The sequence below is a fragment of the Dermacentor silvarum genome, chromosome 2 (genome assembly GCF_013339745.2).
Source record: "Dermacentor silvarum isolate Dsil-2018 chromosome 2, BIME_Dsil_1.4, whole genome shotgun sequence".
Taxonomy (NCBI): Eukaryota; Metazoa; Arthropoda; class Arachnida; order Ixodida; family Ixodidae; genus Dermacentor; species Dermacentor silvarum.
Window position 1 is genome coordinate 233,124,873 of NC_051155.1, and position 25,650 is coordinate 233,150,522.

At 49.1% G+C, this 25,650-nt stretch overlaps 1 protein-coding gene across 2 annotated transcripts in view; it reads left to right on the forward strand.

The window, feature by feature from the left end:
- LOC119442870 (V-set and immunoglobulin domain-containing protein 10-like) overlaps positions 1-19,690 on the forward strand; it is a 413,510-nt gene extending 393,820 nt beyond the window's left edge. For both annotated transcript variants that reach the window (XM_049662428.1, XM_037707914.2), the window contains exons 4-6: positions 712-1,008; positions 17,197-17,963; positions 18,750-19,690. In XM_049662428.1, coding sequence (XP_049518385.1) covers positions 712-1,008; positions 17,197-17,333 — 434 coding nt within the window. In that variant the 3' untranslated portion in view covers positions 17,334-17,963; positions 18,750-19,690. The remainder of the gene's footprint in view (positions 1-711; positions 1,009-17,196; positions 17,964-18,749) is intronic.
- The last annotated feature ends 5,960 nt before the right edge of the window (positions 19,691-25,650 follow it).

Genomic DNA, 25,650 nt, shown 5'->3' on the forward strand with positions numbered 1-25,650 from the left:
CCTGCTTCCGGTTCTATATTGGCACAGGGTAATCAGCTTATTGAAAATACCGAAACAGTGGCTTATTTTCCAGGTCCACTCTCTGCTCTGGTACAAATGTAACCCGCATGTCGAATGAGCAGGCAATAAAGCGCTGACAGAGTTGGATCCGCGGCCGAAAAGGCAACAATTCCTGGTAAAGACAGGGCCGACGCTGTTTTAAAGGCCTCTATGTCATGCAATATTCCGCGTTACCGCAATGGGCTTGTAGCGTAGATAGGGGTGAGGCAGAGACGAGCTGTACTGACGTTCACTGAAAACACTTTTTTATGCTCACGTTCTTCGCTCGCTAGCTTATTTGTATATCATTTTTATCATGCGCGCTCGCTTATAACATTTTGCAACGAATGAAAATAAACGCAGTTGTACACATCATGTTTGGTGTGTAGCATTTCATTAACCACCTCACTATAGTTTCGTTTCACAGAGATTCCAACACGTGCGTCAGATCTGCATGTACATCTTCTTAATGCTCTTTTGCAGCAAGTGCATCTAGCATTGTATTTCGAAGCCAATTAAGTTTTTTCGCGGATTAGTTGTTGTTGTTTTTTTTTCAATGGTTTATAGTGCGTTATGGGTCACGTGTCAGAATGATTTTGGTTTCCATGTATTCACAAGGAAGATACTCGTGACCGCTCCAGCCATTTAGCTTGACTTCTAACCTTGTCGCAGTGGCAAAAGCGGTCATCGAAGGTGGTCCGGACCTCTTCATCCGCACGGGAAGCTCCATCAACCTGACCTGCGAGATAAGCCGGAGCCCTGAGCCGCCGCATTTTGTGTTCTGGTACCACAACGACCGCATGATCAACTACGTGTCGGCCAAAGGAGAGATCGCTCTGCACAAAGGTGGCCCCGACAGGACCATCAGCCGACTGTACATCCGCAAGGCTGTCTCACTCGACTCGGGAAACTACACCTGCGACCCGGCCAACGCCGAGCCCGTGTCCATCAGCGTCCACGTCGTGAACGGTGAGGGAATGTCTTGATGTCGTTCTTAAAACTCTCCTGTGGCATGGCTGCGATAATTATTAATTTGTGTGCCTATTAAATTGTTATAAGACGGTTCAAATACATTTCTGACTAAGCATCTATAAAGCCACAATTGTGATTAGTAAAAGATTAACCACCTTAAAACCGGTTCGTGGTAGTATCTTTAATTGGGTATCGATGAAATTCCTTTTCCACCGCCTACTGTGTTCCAAAAGTTGGTATATTTTGTGAGCACTCGTACGCGCAGGAATGAGATGTTTCTTTATTTGAACACCATAAGGTGTCAAAAAATTATGCCCTCCTTCCAGCAATGAATGGCATACTGCCGATAGGGGAGATTTGTCAGTGAAAAGATTAACACTCCAGCAAAAAATTATTCGCTCTAAGTCCTCTCCCGTGTCAGAGGTTTCTCTTCTTTTCTGTTTGCTGATTTACTCGTCTTAGCTCTGCAAGCTAAGTACCAAATGGCCCATTCTGCGACCCTTCGCGAAATCTTTGAGCGACGTCATGGTTACGAAGTGAGCATCCGATCCTGAGCCTTGTACTCTATACTGAAAATATGCATTCTTAGCAATCTACGCAATCGCATAGCGTCGTCTGTGCAGGAATCGTTATGAGCTCACCAAGAAGTCGAAGATCATGCAGGCAAGATTCAGGGGACAGATTCACAAAGCTTTTCTTTCGTAAGTTCGCTTTGCCATTGGCTGACCGCCTTCGCTAATGATGTCTTGCATCCAGATTGGTTAAAATTCTTTCTTACGAAAAATTCTAGCGTAAGAAGTTTTTGTGAATTCGGGCCCTGATCCCAATGATAGTTGTTGTGGTCGCACAAGCCACGTCTTTATTATTCTTCATAAGACGACAATGGCTTGAAGTTCCAAATTCTATGAAATCATTTAAGCGTGGAATACATTTTCGCCTATTCATGCACGCCTTGGAGCAATGACAACTCAGCTAGAGCTGTTGTGAAACTAAAGGAAAACCAGAAATAATGCATGCTTTTTAAACAATTATTCAGGATTCCTTGTCTCATTGCGGCTGTTCTCACGTTAGCACTGTTATTTCGCTTTACCATATCCTTTATTTCTTGAGAGTCCTAAAAGTTGGCTTGCTGGTTGTAATTTTACATAATCCATCCGATTCCACTTTTCATGAGCCTGACCTGTAGAATTGTTGCATAACAAGAAGGGGTAGGGTATCAACGTGCGCACGTAGGACGTACGTCACTGGTCGGTGCGTCGGGCAATCAGCTGCATCTTTCCAACGTGAACAGAATTCAATCTAGCCTGTCTCTGGTGAACACGGTTGTCTTTCTTTGTTGTTCATCGATTAGACGACTTGTGTTGGATTGATAATGGTTCTTCTCAAGTTATATTTTTTTTTACCTGCCCTGTTCTGTTCCGTTTCCTTTCTGTTCTATTCTGTTACGCATTGGTTGCTGTCAAGAGGTTGAGGTGCAGAGCACTTAAGCTGCTCTATTTCTTTGTTTTCTGCAGAAAAATATATAAATCCTGAGCAAAAATCGCAGGATTTAGAGTCTTCTCTCACCATTCACAACGGCGTTAAAAATAACGTTTTGTGCTTACCAGTTTGAGGGCCACTTGTACTTCAGCTCTGGCTATCTTGCTGTTCAATTCTACAGACTTTCATTTCAGCTTGTACTGTAAGCGGCTGCAGTAAAAATAATCAGACATTCAACTTTGTAAGAGGTAACAAAAGGACATGCGTCTTCTCAGCTTATAGCAATCGGTTCCCGCTTATGTGTGCACTATGTGAATACGACATTTAGCGATGACTCAAACATCCCTTTGAATTTTACCAGCGAAGCTATTTAAGCTATCCGTTAAACAGTGCTCGTCGATCGAAAAAAAAAAACAGTAAATGTGGGCTGATCCTGGCGGTAGTGCAGAAAGGGTCCAAATGCAATGGCACATACCCCTGTGAACTACCGAAGCTGAGCCTCGCTAAGTCTAGATAAGCATGGTTGGGACTACTTAAGCTTAGCCAGTCATTGATAGTCAATGAATAAGTAATTGATAATCGATGAACAATCAATAAGTTCCGGGAAATGGTGGGGATGACTTGGTAGTGCTTAGTCTAGCCCAAATACGTGGCGAATACCTTGCGATAGCCAATCAATAGGCAATCAATACTTAATCGATAATAGATCAATAATCAATAAATTCCAGAAAATGCTGGGGATGACTTGGTAGTGCTTAGCCTAGCCTAAATAGTTGGCCGATACCTTGCGATAGCCATTCGATAGCCAATCAATGGCTAATCGATAATCGGTCAACAATCAATAAGTTCCGGAAAATGCTGGGGATGACTTGGTAGTGCTTAGCCTAACCCAAAAGCCAGGACTAGCTAAGTTCCCATCAGCTCCACTGTCTTTATAGCATTGCGCCTCCAGTGCAAGCTACGCTATATTTTTTCTTGAGAAACATCTCAGGAGCACAAAAAGAACTAAAGTTCTCAACGTAAAAAAACAAAACAAAAAAAAAGAGGCATTGACTCGAAACCGACGACGCGGCCCAGGTAACAGACTCAAAAAGCCTCTCTTCCGTAACCTACAGTCCAAATTAAACTGGATAATATTGAAGTGTAGAGTATTTGAAGTTTTACAATTATGCTATTTTTTTAAAGGCAGAAGAATCGTCCCGCGAATGTATCTACTAAAGGAAGAAAAACTACGACGCAGCCATGTTTGAAAGGAAAAGGTACGCGTATTTCCGTGACTCGGAAGCGCGAAGTCCCGCAGGCTTTGGACCGGTATTGGCCCCTGTATCTCTTTTTCTGGGAGGGCCTGTGTTTCTTCCGCAGCCTGCTTCCTGCCCTCATCAATATGCTATTAGTCGCACCTCATTGTTCTAGCGCGGTCATTAAACAAACAGGGAGATAACGTTTTTACCACGGCCACCCGAGTTTTCCTTTTTCTGTTCTCCGGCAACAGCCGAAAACGAGTTGCGGTGGGGCCGCGAGCACTGAAGATAACGAAACGAAATTACTGAATTTATGACGAGATGAGAACCTAACCATTTCCTGAACTCCACACAAACAAATAATTCGCAGAACAGTTTCTCTTTCAATTTTTTTTCTCAGCGACATAAATATGCATCTTGGAGTTCTTAATGAGGCCTAGGAAAGAAAGCATCTCTAATACGTGCAAGGGTTATCTTTCCTCTTGTGGAGGCTTTTTCTTTTTGCGCTAAGGTAAAGCGCGAGAACCATCTAATTAGCTCTCATATTCATAGTTCCTGAATCTGAAAGCATATTTTCATGTCGTCGTTCTGTACCTTGCGCGCCTTAAGTTATAGCATTGTCGGCTATGCTGTCGGGTCTCGCTGGGCGAAAAGAAACAAAAATCGTATTAGAAGCAAGCGCCTTTACTATATTCCGAGCTTCGTTTCTTCACTTCTTCCCGCGGCTCTGGACATGACTGTTCCCACGTTTATGAACGGTGGGCTGGCACCTGTTACACAGTACAGCATTTGCTGCAGCCGGTGAACTCCAGCCTACCGCAACCTCGTTCCGGCTGCTGGCATTGGGAGCGAGAACTTCTCAGTTATAAAACGATTCCAAGTCTCTCTCTCTCTCTCACGCGCCTGGGGTTCGGACAGGCAGAGTCCCATAAGTGTGCGCGTTATTGCTTTCCTTCGTCGCTGCATTTCCACAGTGCTCGGCGGCTTGGTTGCGAGCCCGCTCACGCGTCTATTCGCCCAGCTCTCCACTAGCGGCCCTTACCCCGCTCCCCGAGCGTCGGCATTGAATTGCTGATATTTCGCGAATCTAAATGGCTCTTACGGAGGGCAAGGAGAAAAGACATAGGGGCACGCGGAAATAAAAGAGAACGATGCCCGGCGTGTAGTGGCGCTTTGCGCGGGCGTCAGTGGCGATATGCTGTCCCAACCCTCTCTGCTTCCTTCCTTTCTCGTCAGTCTCGGGCGCTGTGAGGCGTTATGGAATGTGCTGCCACTCGTTCCACTGCATGGACCCGAATATCGACCGCCATGGGGTCGCTTTATTTTTTTTTTCTCGGCGTCACGGAAGGCCTCTCTCCTGGCAGCATGCCTTTTTTTATTAAATTTTACGTCCTGGGATTGATTCTGCGCCTTTTTCTTTTTTTTCAGTTTTTTTGCGTGTTTTACCCGCTATTCTTGTAAATTATGGCGCAGCTTCTCTCTCTCTGACTCTCTCTCTCGCTTTTGTCAGTCTTAAGTGAAAACAGAATGCCAGAGAAGGGCGTGCTAGACTGATGGCGGGGCCACGTGCAGCACTGAAGGGGGAGAGGAAAGCGTATTGATGCAAATCCAATCACCTGCAGGATTTATTCCTTTATTACACTCGTCGTTTTGAAGCGCAAGTTCATCTCCTGCAGCCTGAGTGCACTCCCGCGAAACACTTTACCGGGAAAGACGATGGCTGAGCAACTTTGGCGTGGGGAGTGCATTTAATCGTGCTTCGGAAAACGATTCCCGCGAATTCCATAATGAAGTTTATTGGCGCTGAGTATCGGGCGCTTTTCTTGGACGTGACAATTGCTTGCAATTAATCTGATGAGCATTAGTCTGAGGTGCATTATTCTGAGTTGCATTATAAAATAGATTCCAAATAGAGGCTTCGTATTCTAGTATAATTCTGACAATAGTTTTGTGAAATAAAATTTAGACTGTCGGTTGGGTATGTCGAATTGAAAATGTGTTTTCAGTCATGTTTTTCATGAAATATTCAGTTTCTTTGGAAGCGGGCAGCTGGCCTATAAACTCTCGTATGCTACCGCATAGCATCAAACCCGCCAGGCGATTTCTACATTTACTACAGATCTTCCGGTGACCAGTTATGTTCTGTACGGAATTGCACAATAAAACGACAAACGGTACATAAATATCCTCGCGGCAACAAATAAACACCTTCAAGCGTACAATTTTATTCATGCGAAGCTTTCTATGCCTTCTTTCCCGGGCTTCAGCGCGTCTTGCTCGGTCGGTGTCTGGGCGAGTAACTTGGGGTGCTATGCAGGATGCGCCGAGTTTGGCGAAATTCGGGATCTTCACGAGCTCTGGCGACGCCCCAAGATGAAAGAACTAATGGTAACAAGACAAAGTTTGTCCGTCGGCACGCCTCCTGTATCGTTCCTTTATCTAGATTCACTCTGGTTGGCTATCAACCCTTGGGCGTTGCCATATGGGCGGTCGACAAACTGGGGCTCACGTGATCATACCGTCAGTGCATGATCGTGGCTTCTTTCACTTATTTGTCGTTCCACCGAGTGCACTGCAGGCACAAGCAAGTTATAAAATAAATGCATTTAGTACAATAATATTAGTCACATTATTTTGGGTTATAAGCGTTTTAAAGTTTACAAGATGCAGACTGAATGTGTATTAGACTAATTTGTAGTATAATACGTTTCGCGTTATACCACGAGGGGACGCTGATCCTCCTCTTTTTTTTCTCTGCCTTGGATTGGCGCGGCTCGCTACGTACTTGTGCTAGCACTTCCGAGCACCGATTGGTGTGCGCTTCCTTTTCTCACTAGGGTTTCAACAGATCGCTCGTTGCTCTTCTCTTTCCTCTGGATTGGATTGGTGCGGCTCGCTACGTGCTTGCGCTCCCATTTCCGAGCACAAATTGGTGTGCGCCTAGTTTTCACACTGCGCTTTTAAGAGATGGCTCGTTGCTCGCGCTAAAGTAAGGCTGCGAGACGAACTGAGCGTCGGCTAGCGCAGAAGTTGTTTGCCGCGCGCTTACCGTGTAAGCACTCAGGTATGCCGGAAAGCACTCATACAAGGGTCAGAAAACTACGCTTTATTTTATTGCGATAGCAATTATATGGACACTCAAAAGCAGATTTCTGCCGTCGGCGTCGCCGTCGCCGTCGCCGTGAGGTTCCGTATGATGTCATTTGGAGAAGAAATCGTCGCCGATGATAAGTGGTTCTTGAGGGAAAGGGAAAGGTTGGCGCTATCTTCTGCAGCCCTTGGGGGAGCACGGCTCAGCGCCATGATAAGTGGTTCTGGAGGGAAAGGGAAAGGTTGGCGCTATCTTCTGCAGCCCTTGAGGGAGCACGGCTCAGCGCCATAGATAAGTGGTTCTTGAGGGAAAAGGAAAGGTTGGCGCTATCTTCTGCAGCCCTTGAGGGAGCACGGCTCAGCGCCCCTCAGCGCCAGCGCGCCGAACGCTGTATGTGCGAGTGAAAGGGCGCGAGGGGCGCGTCTTTCACGGGGAGTGAACGCACGGCGGAGAACAAACGCGCGTTCTGCGCCGTGCTCGCTTAAGGGCTGCAGAAGTAGGCGTCTCTGTTCTCCTGGATTTCCCGCTAGGAGGCCACGGTGTGCGGACGTGTTTTCGCATGGGGCTCCTCTTTCGGATCTGTGTTTTGGATTTTCATCGACTCCGGTGCCCGATTCATGTACACCATACGACTCACCTAGTGGACCGGAGCTACCCGATACCTCTGGGGTCACTGTGAGTCCATTTTCCATCATCTCACGAGCCTTGAAGACTTCGACGCGGGGAACGCCCCAATAAGCCTAACGGAACAGGCGTCTGCCCAACTTAGGCACGGCTGCATCGATGCATGTCGCTCACGGTGGGCACCGCTCCACCTCGCGCTCTTACTGACGACATTGCCAACCACGGCCCTGCAGCAAGGCAGCGTCTAACATCATTACCGCTATTATGCACTGTTTCGGAGTGCGCTAACGAGCAAACGGTGCCAACAATGCTTAGCAACGCCGAAGAGACGCTCACAACCGACGACAAGCCAGCAGCTATCGGAGCATTGAGCGACCGCGACGCTGCCAGCGTTCCCATCACAGAACAAACGAATGACTCGCCACCGGGGGAGGACATGGACGAGGATACCACACCTTTAGCCATCGACACGGACACCATAGAAGACGAAGCCTACAACGGAGCCTGTTGGAAGGTGGTCCGCAACAAGCGACGCGCCCGCAACGCTGCAGCCCTACGAAACGGCGTCGCTCCGTCAGAACGCTTCTGAACACCCTTCCGCCGAGCCCAAGCAGAGCGGGCCAAAGCGCCTGCCTCCTCTTCCCCTCCGAGATGAAAAAGTTATCCTCCGGCCTCTCGGAGGCCTGAGATTGGATAAATGGCCCAGACCAACGTTGGCCACTGCGCTTTGGACAGCGGCCGGAGTGAGCCCAAATGACCGGAGAGACCTCATCCTAAGGACCCGGCCAGAACAAAACCTGGCAATAGTAAGCACCCCATCATCGCACGTCGCAGACGCCCTGCTGAATATCCAGGAACTGTCGATCAGCCAACGCACCTACCCGGTGTCTGCATATCTAGCCGCCCCTGATGATTCGTGCAAGGGTATCGTTCCGGGACTGGAACCAGGCACCTCCTCACATATGCTGGTAGAAGAGATGCAAGCATCTGGAATCCAGATACTACAGGCTCGAATGATGGGTCAGACGAATATTGCACTGGTCACGTTCGAGGGCCTACGTGTGCCACGCTTCGTCCGATTTCTTGGGGCAGAGCTCCGCTGCTACCCACACCGTCCCCGCCAGCCAGTCTGCAAAACGTGCCTCAAATTGGGACACCGAGCCGACCACTGCCCCACACCAGACGTCACTATTTGCGAACAGTGCGGCATCGAGAATCCCATCCCATCACACCCATGCTCTCCCCGGTGCAAATCATGTGGAGGGGACCATCCTACAACTGAACCGAAGTGCCCGCAACGCCAGCGACAACCCTTCAACAGAGCCTGGGTGAAAAAAGCCATCGAAGATGAACAGCGACAACTGAAGGCCTCCACCAATGCGGATCCTCCATCAGCGACAACCCCTGCTTCTGGAACATCATTCAAGAAAGCTGGCCGGTCTCGTTCGAAGACGCCGTCCAGATCCCGCCCCAAGGCTCGGGTAAACTCCAAATCCCGTTCCCGATCACGCTCCCAGTCGTCCTCCGCCCGCAACCAGGTGAAGCGTCAGACTACCCCGGCGTCTCAGGCATCCCCGCAGCCCTACAAGAAGGCACTACTAAACAAGCTGGCAACTTCAGCAGCTACCCCGGACCGTCAGCAGGCCCAGGCCCCGGAGAACACCAATGCCAAGGCGGCACCTCGGGAGGTAAGTTGCCCGCGGGATCCCCCACAGCTCGCTCCCCCCCAACCTTCACCCCACAACATGTCCCCCTCTACTCCCCTACCGAACACCCACAGTAATCCTTTCCCCGAAATCGCGCGGCTACGCCGTGACATGGAAGCGCGCCACGCTCACATGCATGCGCAGCTGGAAGCTGCAATAGAGCGCACAAACGCCAGAATACAGGCAGCTATAGAGAGCGCGCGGCAGGAGTCTCTAGCGCTCCGGCAGGAGATCATAAGCGTCATACACGCATCAGAAGAGCGGACACACGCCCTATTCGCAGAGTTAGTCTCCCGTTTGGATTCTATAAGCGCACCCCTGCCGGATTCCAAATCCGCGCGTCCCCAGCCACCCCTTACAGGTGCAAGAAGATCGCACCCATACTCACGCCCGGCGGCTTCCTCTCTCGAGGATGATGGCGACCCTTAGCAAGCAGCAGCTCGTGGTCTGGCAGTGGAACTGCAGAGGATACCGTCGGAAAAGGGCATCCCTGCAACAGTACGCTGCTATGTCCACACATCCTCCTGATATTATCCTCCTACAGGAACCAAACTGCTCCCCTTCCCTATCCGGCTTCACCACTTTTACGGGTACCTCTCCACTCGTGGGAGCCCTAGTATCAAAACACTTAACGTGCAACTCCCACACTATAAACATCGATATCCCACACCAAATTCTTGAAATCATTACACAGGGCAAGAACAGTTGCAGTCTCTTCATACTTAACGTGTACAGTTCTCCCCGCTCACGCACACACTCGTTTCATCGTCTTCTAATAGAATTCGGACGCCTTGGGCGCACCCTTCTCGTGTGCGGTGACTTCAACGCTCCGCATACAGTTTGGGGGTACCGCAAATCTGAAGCCAAAGGAACTCGACTCTGGGATGACATATGTAACTTGAGATACACCTTACATACAGACCCAGGGAACCCAACACGTTTGGGTAACAGCGTCACACGTGACACGTGCCCAGACCTTACTTTTTCCAAAAATACAGGACCAGTGATTGCGCATGGTCCTCTCGATGAACATCTAGGCAGTGACCATTATATCGTGGCCACTACCCTACCACTGCAGAGTGCACACTGTCCCGAGCGGAAAGTGCGCATCACGGATTGGACGCGGTTCAGGGAGCGCCGACAGAATCCTCCTGAAGGTCTAGGATACGAGCAATGGATCGAGTCCCTTTCTTCTGACCTAGATGCGTGTACGCGCACACTGGTTACCACAACTGCGACCCCGGACGTAGACCCGCACCTACTGCATCTGTGGGAGGCACGTAGGGGGCTCACGCGGCGTTGGAAACGCCAACGTCTCAATCGCAAGCTTCGCCGGCGTATCGCCCAAATTTCGCAGGAGGCACAAGAATATGCTGAGACACTCGTCCGAAACAACTGGCGAGGTTTTTGCGAGCGTCTTTCAGGCACCCTAGGCACCGCGAAAACATGGTCGATACTTCGCGCACTCATAGATCCCTCAAATACAAGGACGCAAACATTTCATCGCCTACTCAGCTTAATACATAAGTACCGAGACGATCCGGCTGCTCTTCTCAAAGAGCTAGAAAAACGATTCATCCCTACCGGCACACCTCCACAGTATCTGAATTACCCGCACGCAGAACAATCTAATGAGGAACTCGACGCGGACATTACAATCGATGAGGTTCGCGTGGTACTTCAAGATCTCCGTCGAAACACGGCCCCAGGCGCAGATCGTATCAGATTTTCCACCCTTCGTAACCTCAGTGATTCAGACCTCCATCATCTGACAAAGCTATTCAATGATCACTGGCGTCAGGGCACGCTCCCACAGGCATGGCGTCATGCTGACATTTCGCTAATACCCAAACCAGGAAAGCCCGTAGACATAGCAAATTTACGGCCAATATCCCTTACTTCATGCATCGGAAAGTTAATGGAGCACGTGCTTTTGCGGCGACTGCAACCTTTTCTCGAACGACAGTCATTCTTCTCCCACTCACAGTTCGGATTCCGGGCACATCTCTCCACGCAGGACGTGCTTCTACAGCTCAAGGAAGAGGTTATCGGCCCCCCGTCCCGTGCCCAGACGAGGGCCATCCTCGCCCTTGATCTAAAAGGAGCATTTGATAACGTGGCACACGATTTGATTCTTCGAAATCTCGCAGAATCACATTGCGGCAGCCGCATGTATAACTACATTCGCTCTTTTCTGCGGGACCGAACAGCCACCATTGGAATAGGACCACATCGGACAGATACGATTCGCCTCACAGGTCGCGGCACCCCTCAGGGATCAGTTCTGTCCCCCACTCTATTTAACATCGCCCTCGCAAGACTACCTCAGCAGCTCGACCAGATCCCCCATGTTGCACATGCGATTTACGCAGACGACATCACGATTTGGACGACGCGAGGGTCAGACGGGACCATTCAGGATCGACTGCAGCAGGCCGTCGACATCGTCACCGCTTACGCACGACAGGGCAGCTTGTCCTGTGCCCCACAAAAGTCCGAGCTTGTTCTCATCCGCGCACGTAGCATTACCCCTCCACCCGAAATCACGGTGCACGTGGATGGCGTTCCTGTCCCCCAGGTAGACCGTGCTCGCATTCTTGGACTACACGTTCAGGCGAATGGGAAGGCGAACTACACTATATCTCTCTTGTCCCGGCAGACCGAACAGACTTTGGCCATGATTCGGCGGGTCTCCAACAGGCGCTCAGGTCTACGGGAACGGGACCTACTGCGCCTGGTGGAGGCCTGTGTGATCAGTCGCATTACTTACCACCTTCCCTTCCACAGACTTACGCAGTCGGAGCAGATACGGGTCGACACAATGCTGCGAAAGGCGACCAAGCTCGCCCACGGCCTCCCACACTACACCGCCACGAAACGTCTGCTAGCCCTAGGGACGCATAACACTCTCAGTGAGTTATTGGAAGCTCAGTGGGCCAGTCAAAGACAACGTCTTTTGCTCACACCCACTGGGCGGCACTTGCTCTCGAGATTGGGACATCCAGTTTTGCACAATTATGATGAAGACATCACCATCACTATTCCGACTTGGGTCCGTACAGCCTTAAAGGTGCACCCACTACCACGAAACATGCATCCTGAGCATGACGCGGGACGCCGGCGCGCCCGTGTACGGTACCTGGTGCGCATGCTCGGTGACATCCCTGAGACAAATACCCTATACACGGATGCTGCTCGGTGCCACAACGGGTATTCCGTGGTAGTGCTGGATGGCGCTGAAACGTTTATTACGGCCGCCTCCTTACGGAATTCTACACCTGGACACGGAGAAGTCCTTGGAGTAGCGCTTGCTGTGCGACACGCTCTCCAGATTCCTGGGGAGGTGTATATCCTAACCGATTCCCAGCAGGCATGCCGCGCCTTTTCGACGGGACGCGGCTTCTCCAAGGCAGCTCTCCACATCCTACACCAGTCCCCAAACACAGACACATCTGCCCCACAGCGCATCCACTTGCTCTGGACTCCTGGCCATGCCTCACTGCCGGGTAATGACCGCGCACACGCGGTCGCTCGAGAAATTACCCTCCGAGCTGCCCGGCATGACGAGGATCGGAGTCCAGATCAGGCGGGCTCCCCACTCACATACAGAGACGTATTAAAATACTATACACGAGCTAGACACACCATGGGTCCGCCGCCGCTGTCATTCTCGCGAGAGGAAGAGGTGGCGCTCCGCCAACTCCAAACAAACACGTTTCCCAATCTCCTCTCCCTACATAAATTTTACCCTGACCGCTACGCAGACTCTTGCCCGGGCTGTAGAAGCTCCCCCACGGCGTTCCATGTCACCGTGGAGTGCACCGCAAAATTATTCCCTCCCCTGCCAGTCATCTTGCACCCCTTCCGCATCAAAGAGCTGTGGGAGGATGCCCTCCGCGACGGGCCTCCCGAGGTCCGCCGGGCCCTAGTTCAACGGGCCCGTGCTGTCGCTGAGATCGTTCTAGGGACCCCGGACTAGGGGTCCCTCCCACACTCTTACTACCTTTTATTTTTGCAATAAAATGTTTACTCTCTCTCTTACTCTCTGTTCTCCTTCACAATCACCATGTATGTAGAGCAAACGTGCCTTCTTCCGACGAGCGAGAGGCCGTGGGGGAGGGGGGGGGGAAGGGAGGCGACGTTTAGCTGCGGCACGCAGTGCCTATTTATATCAGAGGCTCCGGCAACAGTCACCAACGCCGCACGCATTTTGAGCGAACGCGGGCAAAACGCCGATGGCGTCGACAACAGTTCTGCGTGTTGCCGATGCTGCTGCATGTCCAAGTTTATACAGCTGATAAAGCTAATATCATTACTCCATATAGCTCTCTACAAGTTTGCTATCGCAATTGATGCTTCGCCTTTCAGGTGAAACTGCGACAACTTTTCTTCTACTTTGCGATGCACCTTCATACTGCAAAGCGTTGAGAGATGGCTTCTAACAGCCGTAGGAAATAGTCTTTATACTGGACAGCCCGAGCGATCCATGGTTTCTAACAAACGCAAGAGAGGGTCTTTGCAACGCCCGTGGCCGTTGAGTGCCACCACAACCATCCCAAGTGGGACTCCAGCATCGGTGCAGTAACCCTGTACCTATCGCTGACGAGGTGACGCTTCACTTCTTGACAATATCTTTCTATATTTTTTTTTGCGTGTGAACGCCCATTATGGGGTCAGCAAAGTTCACGCTGTGGTTGACTATCTCCCAATGCAGATTGAGGCATAGCCCCGTTAGCATCCACTAAATTTGTGATATATTTGTACGCGGCCAATTCGTCACTATGAATAATGGTCCGCGGTTGAACATTGCCTGCAATAATAGCGCATAGCATCGCCGCCTTTCGTCGGTCACCTTGAAAGTCGCAGCACCCCTCTGGTCGCGCAGAACATGCCGGAGACCCATGGGCCACCATTTTTAACACCGCCATAATTTTGGCAGCCCAGCAGAAAGTTCTCGCCCGACATTAGGCGGCCTCGATTGTACTTTTCCTCGCCGCGAAGAAGGCACTCGTCGATGAAGGCACTCGGCACTCGACACCGAGTGGAGGTTGCGCCAGCAGCTCGTCCCTCGCGAACTTACGGGGGTAGTTCCTCTAGTCGAACGATGGCGTGCTCCGATAGAGGAAACAAGTATCCGGTCATCTCCTTCAGCAGCCATATGTCTACGCTTTGGCTCAGGTAGTACGTGAGCCAAATCATTTGCCGCCTGGAGAGGTGGTCGTTCGGACGGCCGAGGCGGTCCGTGTTGGCGAAGTAACTTCCTTCGCCTCTCTGCCCGTGCAGTGCAGCGGTACTGTGTAACTGCGAAAACTGATTTCAGCAGCTCTGGCACCGGAAGGCAGCCCGGCGTCCATTCTGAGCCTTCCAATATATTGTGACCACTTCGCCTGCGTAGGTTGGTTGGTCCGGGTAGAACCCCAGGTGCTCGCAGGTGCCCCAATACTCCGATGACGACGCCGGACTTGGCCTGGGACTGGGGCGCGGTGGACGAGCAGTGCTTGAAACAGGAGAGAGCTGAAGCGATCGCACGAACTTTTCCTCCGCAGCCTAGTCACACCACTCTGCGCTCGGAAAGCACAATTTGCCCGCCACGCTGTCTCCGCAGACGAAGGCCTTCGCCGAGCTCGTCACACAGCCAGCTGCACTGACGTTTTGGAAAGGCAAAAATGACGCGAAACTCTACGTCGGTCATATAGGTGAACGGGTTCAGACGGCCATATTGACGCTTACTGCCGCTGGATGCGATGACACAGGCTGCTGCTGCCGCCGTCATGTTCATGAGTTCAACTCGAGGGCGGTTTCGCAATGTACGAGTTTGGCACGAGTTCGCCTGTCAATCAAAACCATAGGTCACGCCCCGTGCGAGGCATGTAACTCTTGTGTGCGCCCACCATGGTTGGGCCACGCCCAACTTATTTTTTGGCAACAGCGACGTGGTGCGGAACTGAGCGGCATTAACAATCTTGAACAGCGAAATAAAACACGCACAACGCACTGTCATTAGGTGATGTACTGAGCACCACTATCAAAAAAAAAAAAGCGTCGACTTTCGCGGGCTTATGCATATATTTTCTTGGGCTGTGATGGCCCCACTAAAGGTTCACTGCCTGCATTGTGGCGATGTAGCACACAGCAAATAATTATCGGCAGGTCACTGTAGCTGCTTGCAAGGCGTCGATGCACCGCGGTGGACGACGATCCTGAGCAGTGTGTAGTGTTTTCCAACGACAACGTATCGCAGCTGTCATTTGAGATGGCTGCTCTGTCATCAGTGATGTATCGGACCCGCAGTGTCGCAAACATGGTCAGCGCGAACGCACCCAGTGCGATGGCATTTCTTCATCACAAGCACGGCACACTAAACAATTGCAACACCTTCCTGCGTTGTAAGTCTAATTTCCTAACTGCATACAAGAGCCCTCACCCGCCAAAATGCGATAACTGCGCGTCGTTACGATATCCATCTGCGATCGCTGTTAGCTCAGCAGCAGAGGCAATCGGCAAGCACATTGGAGTGAACAACCCACTCAAATTCTGTGTACATGCGGACGGAGGCACCTTTACAGGACAAGCGGTGACAAGCTATAAATTGTGTCGCTGGGCAGCACGCTGTTCTTCGCAATGCATCGCGGAGACTTCGCGCACGCAGATACACTGGTGCATTTTCACTGTGCTGCGTCACTACGGACCCTACAATGTCGCACAGCAATTTTGCAGCGACAGCCGTTGCCCCCGTCTCTATGGCTAGAGTGTCGTTTCAGTTGGTAAAGCGGCGGCCTTAATAGCCGCCTCAGTGAAAGCATCTGCGGTGAGCAGCCATGCCGCAGCGCTGCGTTGCCATTCCCCTAATAGACAGGGAATGGACAGTTCATTGTCATGACTGACTTTATGCGTCATTATCGCATCGATTTTATCGAGAATAGCACTGCAGCGCCCCTGGCGACTGCTCCCCGTATGAACTCCCTCGTGCGTGCGACCCTCTAGAATGTATCCACTTGTAAGCTTTCGCCTCACGGTCGCCACTCGCAGCAAAAAAAGTGCAAAATTTAATAATTCCCTCGATGTCCGTTTGTCATCACACATTCATAGCATTCAAAACGAAAAACCTCTACTTTAAGACGATACTTTAAGAAATAAAATGCTTGTTATTTTATTTGCTGTATTTCAATGTATTCGATTGAGGGAAAGTGTAGGTGTAAGAATGCACCGCATGTGCCCTGTTCACATTCGACGGAGGATAGAAAGATAATGCCCGAAAGAGGATGCACGCCCTTGATGCGCCCGAGAAAGGAGTGGCAAGCGGCTCACAGCAAGTGTGCGGATAGACAGCGGGACAGTGACGGTATTGCTAAATTGCGATAATACGTTGATAACAATACGCGGCGCTGGCGCGTTTTGTTGCGCAGTCCTCTGTGCTTGAAACACGGAAGCACTGTGCAGCACAGGGTGCACTCATGTTGTCATACGCGGCTTTATCTCGACATTTCTTTTTGCCTGCTGTTATTGCACGTTCCTTGCTATCTCCGTTCACTGACTGCCATCGAGCAAACTCGGGTAAAACTAGTGCGAACGAGAAACTCGGCGCATCCTGCATAGCACCCTTGGTCTGATTCTAGAGACGGTGCAATAGTAAACTGCACCGATCCTGGAGATACTGTAATCTGCGGTGGCGTCCGTCACGTGGGTAGCGAGCGAGGCGTCTTAGCGGTCGGGCAAGTAATCGCTATACTGTGAAACATGGTAGCAGAAGATGAACAGTTTTAGGGCATTTAATTAACCACTTCACGAAAGCTTAACTTCCCATAGATTCCAGGGGACGTATTCTGAGACGATCACTTGCAGCGATACTATCGCCTTCGCGTGACGGCGTGCTCAACCAGTCAATCAGTTGGTCCTGGTTTTACTGAACCAGCCAATAAGCGTGCGTCTGATGGCCGGGGCGATAGTATCGTCGAAAGTGATCCTCCCAGAATACGTCCCCAGCCTGTGCGTTGTGTGTGTGTAATGTTTTAAACGTTTTTTTTTTCTTGCTTTTCATTTGCAGGCGAGAAGCCGGCCGCAATGCAGCATGACGGGAAGCCCCTCTCGTCTTCGAGCCCTCAAGAAGTAGCAACGGTGCTCACAGAGTTCGGTGTCCTCCTCGCCCTCTGCCTGGCAACTGCGTGTGCCAGGCTGAGGTAACAGAGTTCGGCCCTCCTCACCCACCGAGCGTCGGAGCTGCAGCGCCGACAGCGCGCGAAACAATCGTCCACAAAAGCTTGTTCTTGTGAAGCGAACACTGCGATCCTCTGAATCGAAAGTGACATCCACGGAGAATACATGGATGATTACACACTAAGGACTGCCTGTCAGAGGACATTGTCAACAAGGCAACAGAGACTCGTGAGAAACACTCGTGCACATCGCTCATCGCTGAGGTTTTTTTTTTCTTCGCAGTTACTGTCTCGTTTCTTTCTTCATTTTTTTTTCTTGTTCCTTGATGGCTTGTTTCCTTTGGACCTTGCCGCGACTGTGCAAGTGACTCAACTGACTGTTCGTGATACTCGATGTATGTTACATAGAAGTTCAGCTTGAGAACTATAATAGGGAGTAATAGAAAAAAAATCAACAACGTAGAAGAGGCTAACCAACGCATACGACATACTAAAGGGGCCGGCGGGCAGCAACAGTTCACCGAAATCGACAAAGGAATGATCTGCAGTCGAGAAACTCCAAACTTGAAGCCCGCGGCAACTTGTGGACCTGAACAAAACACTGCATTACAATACACCCTTAAGACCTACATTCAGCCACTACTTCAATGATGCACTGGTGAGTATTCTAGAAGAAGGCTTACCCAGCATTGTCAAATGCAAAATCCTAATATAAGACGCTATTTCAGTGAGAACCTCGCACGGGAAGCCCAACCAAACAGGTTTTGCGAAGCAGGTGCGCTTCACATCACCTTCTTTGAGTTCATTGAGTGACAGTGATTTTGGAGAGCGTAGGACGGACAGAAGATTACGGTACGGCACCATGCACTGCACAGATTTTGGTTCCTTGAGTTCGGAGACAAGCTTTCAGACTCACGCAGGAAGAGAGCCCTTGCATTGCTCTGTACTTTTGTAGCAAAGTTAATCAACACAAATGACGTTGGTAAAAATCTCCCACGCAACGAAAGAAAAGAGTTTAAATTGAGCGCATGTTTCATTCTGTCGTCTACCATCTAACCTTTCTTAAGCAGGTCTCGCTATTCTCACAAAATCTGCTAACCTACGGTTTTGTTAACATTCCCAGTCTAACCGCGCGAAAACCTGAAGCATGTTTCTATTTAGGCATGCTGAGCAGTGTCATAATAAGTGTTGCGTTAACCAGCCGATAACTATAAAAGGGCTAGCTGAGTGCCGCTTGTCACATTAGAGACCAAGCACGTACTAGAGTCAACAATCACATTGTGTCAGGCAACTCCGCAAATAATTAACGCGTCCATTAGGTGCAGGTATATAGCGCGATGAAAGTCTGGTTTTCGTGGTTCACCATGTGAAAGACCTGGCGCGGAAGTAGTGGTGCAAGCGTTCCTAATTATCACATGTCGCTTTTTCTTTTGTCTTTTTGCAGGTCCGCTTGGTCACGCTCATCATGAAACCATTTTAAATATCTGAGCCCCATTTACTCCAACGGGGCACGCTGTTCTTTGATTGCTTCTCAGGTTCTTGCGACACGTGTGAACATCGCAGCGTTGTAAACGTAGTTCAGCTGCAGCTTTTGTATATGCTGTTTAAGTGGCCACTGATCTGCACAGCAACCAACAATAATAAGCGCAAAAAAATTAATAAACCTCGTGCGCGTATGTTGTTGACGAAGGTCGCACGTGAAGCGGGCTGATGTGCCTGCCATGTTGTTACGGGTTGTAATGGTGTTTGAAATCGCTCTGCATGTATCGTTAACCTAGGTATCTTCTACCATGGTATCACATTTTTGTTAAAGGTGTTTTTGCTTGCGAGAGCTAAATGGCAGAAACAAATAGCAAACAATTAAAGTGCGCAACGTTGCTTGCTCCAGATGTTTGAAGCAACACGTATTGTACATATTAAACTGCTTGCTTTTTCGGCACATCGACAGACTCATTCATGAAGGGCTAAAAGAAACTGCACTGTATGAAGTGTAATACGAAACTCCAGAGCTGTGTAAACATCAGCAGCAAGTCATAGTTGCATCTGCGTTACAGCCAGCTTGCGACACTTTCTTTGGAAAAAGAAATCTAGTCAATGTAAGAAAACTTAACGCTTGTAAAACGAAGTAATAAGTGCACGTGCTCAAGTGTAATAATTTCTTTCAAGTGAATATAAATTTTTTCATCAAAAGCCTCCACGAAGAAATTTTAATGGGAATTTTATACTTATAGTGTGACAAGAAAAGAACACATATATGCTCAACATTATTGAGATTTGTTCTGCTGTTTCGAATCGCCCGAGTACTCAATCATGTACGTGTGCCCACATTTCAATTACAGAGTCAAGTTGGTTATGTAAATTTTGTAAATAAATACCAAGTTAACATTGTGGAATCGTGTCACCGCCTTCTTATGAGCCATACAGTGTACAGTACAGCAATTCGTTGATGCACAGAAGTGAAATATCAGCAAAGATAAAATTTAAAAATGCTGGTTTAGTGAGAACAGATATAAAGAAGCTTGTCATTCACTCCAAGGTATCCAGGCACTCAGTAGAACAAGGCGGATACTGAAAAGTTAATGGTATCACATTTTTCCGATACGTCCACGCCCAGCGTATGTCTCCGGCGAGTAATAAGACTTGGCTGAAACTAATATCTTCGCCACAGACAGTTCACAGCCGTGGCTTGGGATCTTTTACAAGTAATTTAAGCAAATTATCTGCATCTCATTAGTGCACATGGAAGTCGAAACTAAGATCTGTCGTAACTATTCTTTTCGGTGTACCAGAATAGAAAAGCTTAGGTGTGATAGGACTCCAATATCGAGCACAAATATAGTGTCGGTGAAGACGATGAGGATAACGTCGCCTTCATCGTATGGACGATCATACGACAGTGTTCTAGAAGTATGCCAGAATAGTTTTTTGTTTAATTTTTCATTTGTTTATGGAATTGATTGATACAGCTTGGCATTAGAGGAAGTCCTATAATGGCGCAACAACCCTGCGAACCTCCAAAAGAGTTAGGTGTTCATGTCAGTTACCCAAAGTCCGCTCTGTCTGTGCGAATAATTTCGACAAATCTAATAATATATCATTCACGCTCGCGGATTCCATCCAATGCGCGAAGACTCGATTTTAAAACATTGCCGTGAAATATTTCTTGCGCTGTCCATCTACCGCGTGTACTTAAAATACCGTTCCTACAGGCAAACAATTCAAAGTATATACTGAACATTCATCGCTTTCAACGAACTAAGGTGGAAACCTACGGAATCCTTTTGACAACTTCATGATATATATTAGAGATGCTCAGGCGGAGGACTCATTAGCAAACCCCGTTTAAAGCAAACCCCGCCTGACTTCTGGGGACCTGTTTTCTCTGGGATTGCTCCCAGAATAGTTGCGCCGGACGATGTCCTGGCATCAACAGTGAAAGCCACCTGAGTTTATGCAACACCTCCGGTGGGCAGAAATGGTCACTGATCGTGTTCCAGTAAGCCAACGTCATCACCGGTGCATGGTTCCCCATTTCAGAGTCTGCTTCCAGGTGATGGGTTGGCTGCATAGACCGCAGGAACGCCCCCCGGGTCAGACATGGGTCGGACGCTCCCAGAAAACGCCTATTCCCCATGTGTGAAACTGACCCAATTATTCGGGCGCAGCCACGACACCATGCAACCTTCCCAATCTCCTGACGCAGCAGCACCATCAGTGCTGCCACTTGCAGTTTCGGGCAGCCCAGCCGAAGACAGACCGCCCTCCACTGCGCTCGGCAGACCAGGTCCAGTTCTGCTAAGCTATGGCACATCCCACTGCACTGGAATTGCAGGAGCGGGTGGACATCCCGCGTTGAGTTTACCGGGTGCCTTATAGGTATTGGGCACAACCGTTTTCCCCCTCACTGCCGCCACGGTCCTCCGACTCCAGACACGCAGCGTGAGCTCCCCCTCTTAGCCGTGTGGGTCGCCTTTGCACCCGCACGTTGCCCGTGACGCATCCCGTGGAGGTGGGGAGAGCTCCCATCCAGATGCCGCGAGTCCACCCAGGCTAGATTACGCGGACACGCCACCATCCACATCGTCCAGGCACCTCTGGACCATGAATGAATGCCGGACTCAAGCAGGCACCCGAATTCTGAGATCCGACTTCCGCGCTGTGGCCTCCAGTGAGCTGGATTACAGGGGCGCGCAACCAACCCCCAGCCCTAACAGCATGGTAATTGACCCTACCATTGCAAGACAGCCATCACTTACATTTATTTAAGCAATCAGTGGCCTAATTTACAAAGCTTTTTTTTTCGTAAGTGCTCGAATAATATGTCCAGCGTCAGAAGTGGTTGATATCTGCTTTTACGAACATTAAGAACTTTTTTTGTGAATACAGGCCCAGCTGCGCTTCAGAAAATTACTTAGTTTACATAACATGCAGCAGTACGAGCAAATACAACCTCTTACTATAGGTTGGTGAAACTTATCCTGGTCCATAGCATTTGCCCCTTCATAGAACATCGCTGGAGTGCCGTTCCGAAATATTTTCCCCGAGAAGGTGTTCCATTTGTCAGACGTGTAGGTAGCGCACACACCTAAATAGCACATATTTTACTACTTACCTACCAGTTGCTGTCGTATACGTCTTCGTGCCGGCCTTTTAGGCAAATAAATGACAACTTACATCGAAGCGTCCTCTCGGTGAAGCCCGTCAACACCGTGTATTTGCACCGATGCACGAAAAAAAAAAACAGGCTCCTCGAATTCCACTAAAGCGCAAGACCTCCAGAGACGTTACGTTAAGCGGAATTTGTAACCCCGAAATTCTCTCTTTCGGCGGCCATAAACACGCGAAAGCGGTTCGGCTTTTTCCACCAGAGCCGGAAGAATTCTTGGCAACGAGCCCCGACGCTTTCTAACAAGCCCGAAAAAAAGGAATACGTGGTAAGCGAAACGGCAAGAAAGGGTGGGGCCCCAGTAATCCAGCTCAAGACAAAAGTTACGGCCCCACGCGCACGGTAGTCGCAAACAGCGCATTCAATTCAACGGTTGACTTTTTTTCCAGCCAAAGAAAGACGAAGCAAACATCCGAACCAAATTGGATCACCGCCGAATATAACTCTAGGCTTCCCACGGGCTGGTTTTCTTCTTTCTTTCTTTCTCGTCATTGAAACAGATCTCTGCGGAGCAATACCTCTAATGGAACTTATCGATTGTGCCAGCGAAAGCGGAACACACTTCAGGCACGGTAGCGGGAAGCTGAATCAAAGCTGTACGGCGGTGTTTCCGGCGGTGTTCACCGAGACGCGCTTTAAAGGGGCCTCGCGCTTCAGGTTTCTAGAGCACGCGCACGCGTTCGGCGTACCAGGCTACGCCGAGCAACCCGAGCTTTTGGAAAATAGAGGGAAAGCCGAGAGACAAAGAACTGTTCGGCACCGGGTGGGAAAGGGGAGAGGCCAACGTCAGTGACGCGAGAGCGTTTTGTACTTCCCCGCTCAATGAGAATATGGAGATCTCCTCGCGGGATTGGTCTTAACTTTTCAATATTTCCGTCGGCCCGGAAAATTCGTGGGTAAGGAACAAGAGCCGCGAAACCCAAACAATGGCATCGAAGTGAAACGTGCCATTCGCTGGAGTGTTATCGCGGTGGGGGAGCACGGAAGAGTAAATAAAGGCGTACTGTAACGGTCCACGAAGGAAGTTCATATTCGAGCGGGTACTGTGCGCACTGAAGCAGATCCGTGTATGAAAGAAGCAATAACAACGTACCGGGTACCCAAAGTGTCACTCCCATCGACCCGTGCATCTATTGCGCGTGAGAATTCCCCTCTGAAGAAAGTCTGGGCCGATGTCCAGTAGCCAGAAATGGTCACCTCTGTGAGAAAAAAAAAAAGGAAAACGAAAACGAAAAGAACAGAACAACGTGCCTTTCAGTCCGCAGTACGGAGCTAGACCACCGCAAGTTGGCACGATCTTCTCCAATATATGTATAAGGTTTACATTGAAGGTCGCTTCAACGACCCAGTGTTGCAGTATGTGTAAATAAAGTTCTAATATAAAGTACAATACATAAAAACATGTGTGCCTAGATACGTGCGGCGGTTACGTATATGTACGTGCATTTTGATTTCGGCATCAAAAGTTAGGTGATCGATGGGTAGGGTGCCTTACTTTGGGCATCCGCCAATGCAACAGACTGTCAGATTGAAAATGTGTACTGCGGTTCGAAGCCATTCATTAATAACCTAGCTCAGCTCTGCGCCCTCACACCACCTCCCTTACGAACCCATCCAACTATCAATCCGACGTATCAGAAAATAAAAAATAAAAGCATGCCAATTAATACTGTGCACAGTATGAAATCACAAATGCGATGCCCTTTCATCTGATATTCCGAAAATACGTTGCACTGCTTCAACGGGCCCCATGATTATAGGCTCTCCTAATTGCTTCGTCGCAATGTGCTCTTTCAGGGAAAAAGAATGGAGTGAACGAATGCTGCCTCGCGAGAAAACATGACCGCGTATTTAAGAAGGACAAAGGGGAAATAGATATATGGTTTCCTGCGAGAGAACAAAAAGTAAAAATGACAACTAGGCGTTCTAGCATGAACGAATGACTTGTATTGTTATTAACACTTTTTTCTTCCACACATGGCTGGTCTAGCAGCTATCAATTTCATATTTCTCTTCTCTTCTTTCAATGTTTCTTAGATTTATTATAAAACCCCACCAATTACCTGTGACATGAGGTGCATAGGCGGAGAGTCGATTGAAAAGGACTTGTTGGAAATAAGAGAACTACGCTATAAGCATCCCCCAAGACTTTCATTAGTATGTGCGTATTCTATTGCTTGTCACCTGACACCATGCCTCACACCCAAGTCGCCTTCCATTATTTAAGCATTGCACCTCAAACGCAGGATCCTTGAGTAGGTCCCCATAACTTTCGTGAAGTGCAACGTTGCATTACAGACAATGAGGCATAAGCGCTGCTCAGCCATACATTGTAAGGAAGGGCGCAATTTGCCCTCTCTCCCTCTTTTGAAAGCTAGCATGGTCGGCTGCATACTGGCAAATCCAAGAAAACAACAGCTATGGCCAAGTTTTATTTGGAGAATTGCAGCTACATGAGTATGCATTCTTTATTACGTATCCCCTGTTTGGGCAGCTAGGACTACATGTCTTTGCCTCCCCGGCACGCGCTGTAGCAGACGACGCTCGGCCGGCCGCACTAAGCAGTTAAGGGTGACGGTTCTTCGCGATACGAGCCGCCTGCAGCACGCGTGTGGCGAGCCTTCATGGCAGAGGAAGCTGTCGCTGAGCCGAGCAGTCCAAAACAAGTTTCACCTTTCGCCGCTTGCATCATGCCGTGTTGGTTGGCGCTTTTTAACCCAACCATCTTTCAAAACACACATTCCAGTTTACATTGTGTAATTTACCGACCAGTAACCAGTGTTGCCATATTAGGAATATTCTGGCTAAGATTTAGCAACTTTAATGTCTATTTGCCGACAAAGTTTTCTATTTACTGACCGGCGACTTTTTTAAGCAACCTCAATGAACAGTTGGCGCCATTTTGGAGACATTGAAGTTAGAAAACTTACTTTCAAAATGACCTTCTAGAATGCAGTTTATTATTCAAAAGTTGCTGTTGCGCAGCCCAATATCGCTGTACTTTGCATAGGCTCCGTGAGCATGATGAAGCAATGGTTTCATTAATATTGCTAGTCTTCACACTAGTCATCACTAACTTCACATTGTGCTCAAAAAATTGATGTTTTTTTTTTTTCAGTACAAAACTGATCCGAATGGGTTTAAACGCTGTGGGTTCGGCAGTATCACTGAAATAATCGACTGGTGGACGTTCGCAGGTGTACCAGGAGGGTAATTTACCAATAGGTGGTGATGATTGACTGGCGTCCCCTTTGAAATGGGGTGGTTACAAACAGTCACCCATTAAGCTAGAGCTAATTAGGTATGCTACACATGCTTATCATTATAGCATTTTGCCTACATCTCCCTAATCTTTAACTCCATTCCCACAATTACTCTGCTCATCTCTTGCTTATCTTTACTGCTGACCGGTTAATGCATCCATCCCCTTTAAATCGCAGTGCTTCTGGAAGGTGGACGTTACCTATGGACCTTGTCGGGTAAATACCTTATTTTGCCATTAGAATATGCTGAGTTGTCCCCGGATTCTTTCTGCAACAGGCACGTGCCTCATAGTGTTGCAAATATTTGCGCTGGTATGTGCTTGCCTTTAGGCAACCAGCTCAAGCCTCAAACCGCAGGGCACTGCCTTTTCTGAATAAGACAGCTGCACTTATGGGAAGGAAAGTTTTTTCTCAGT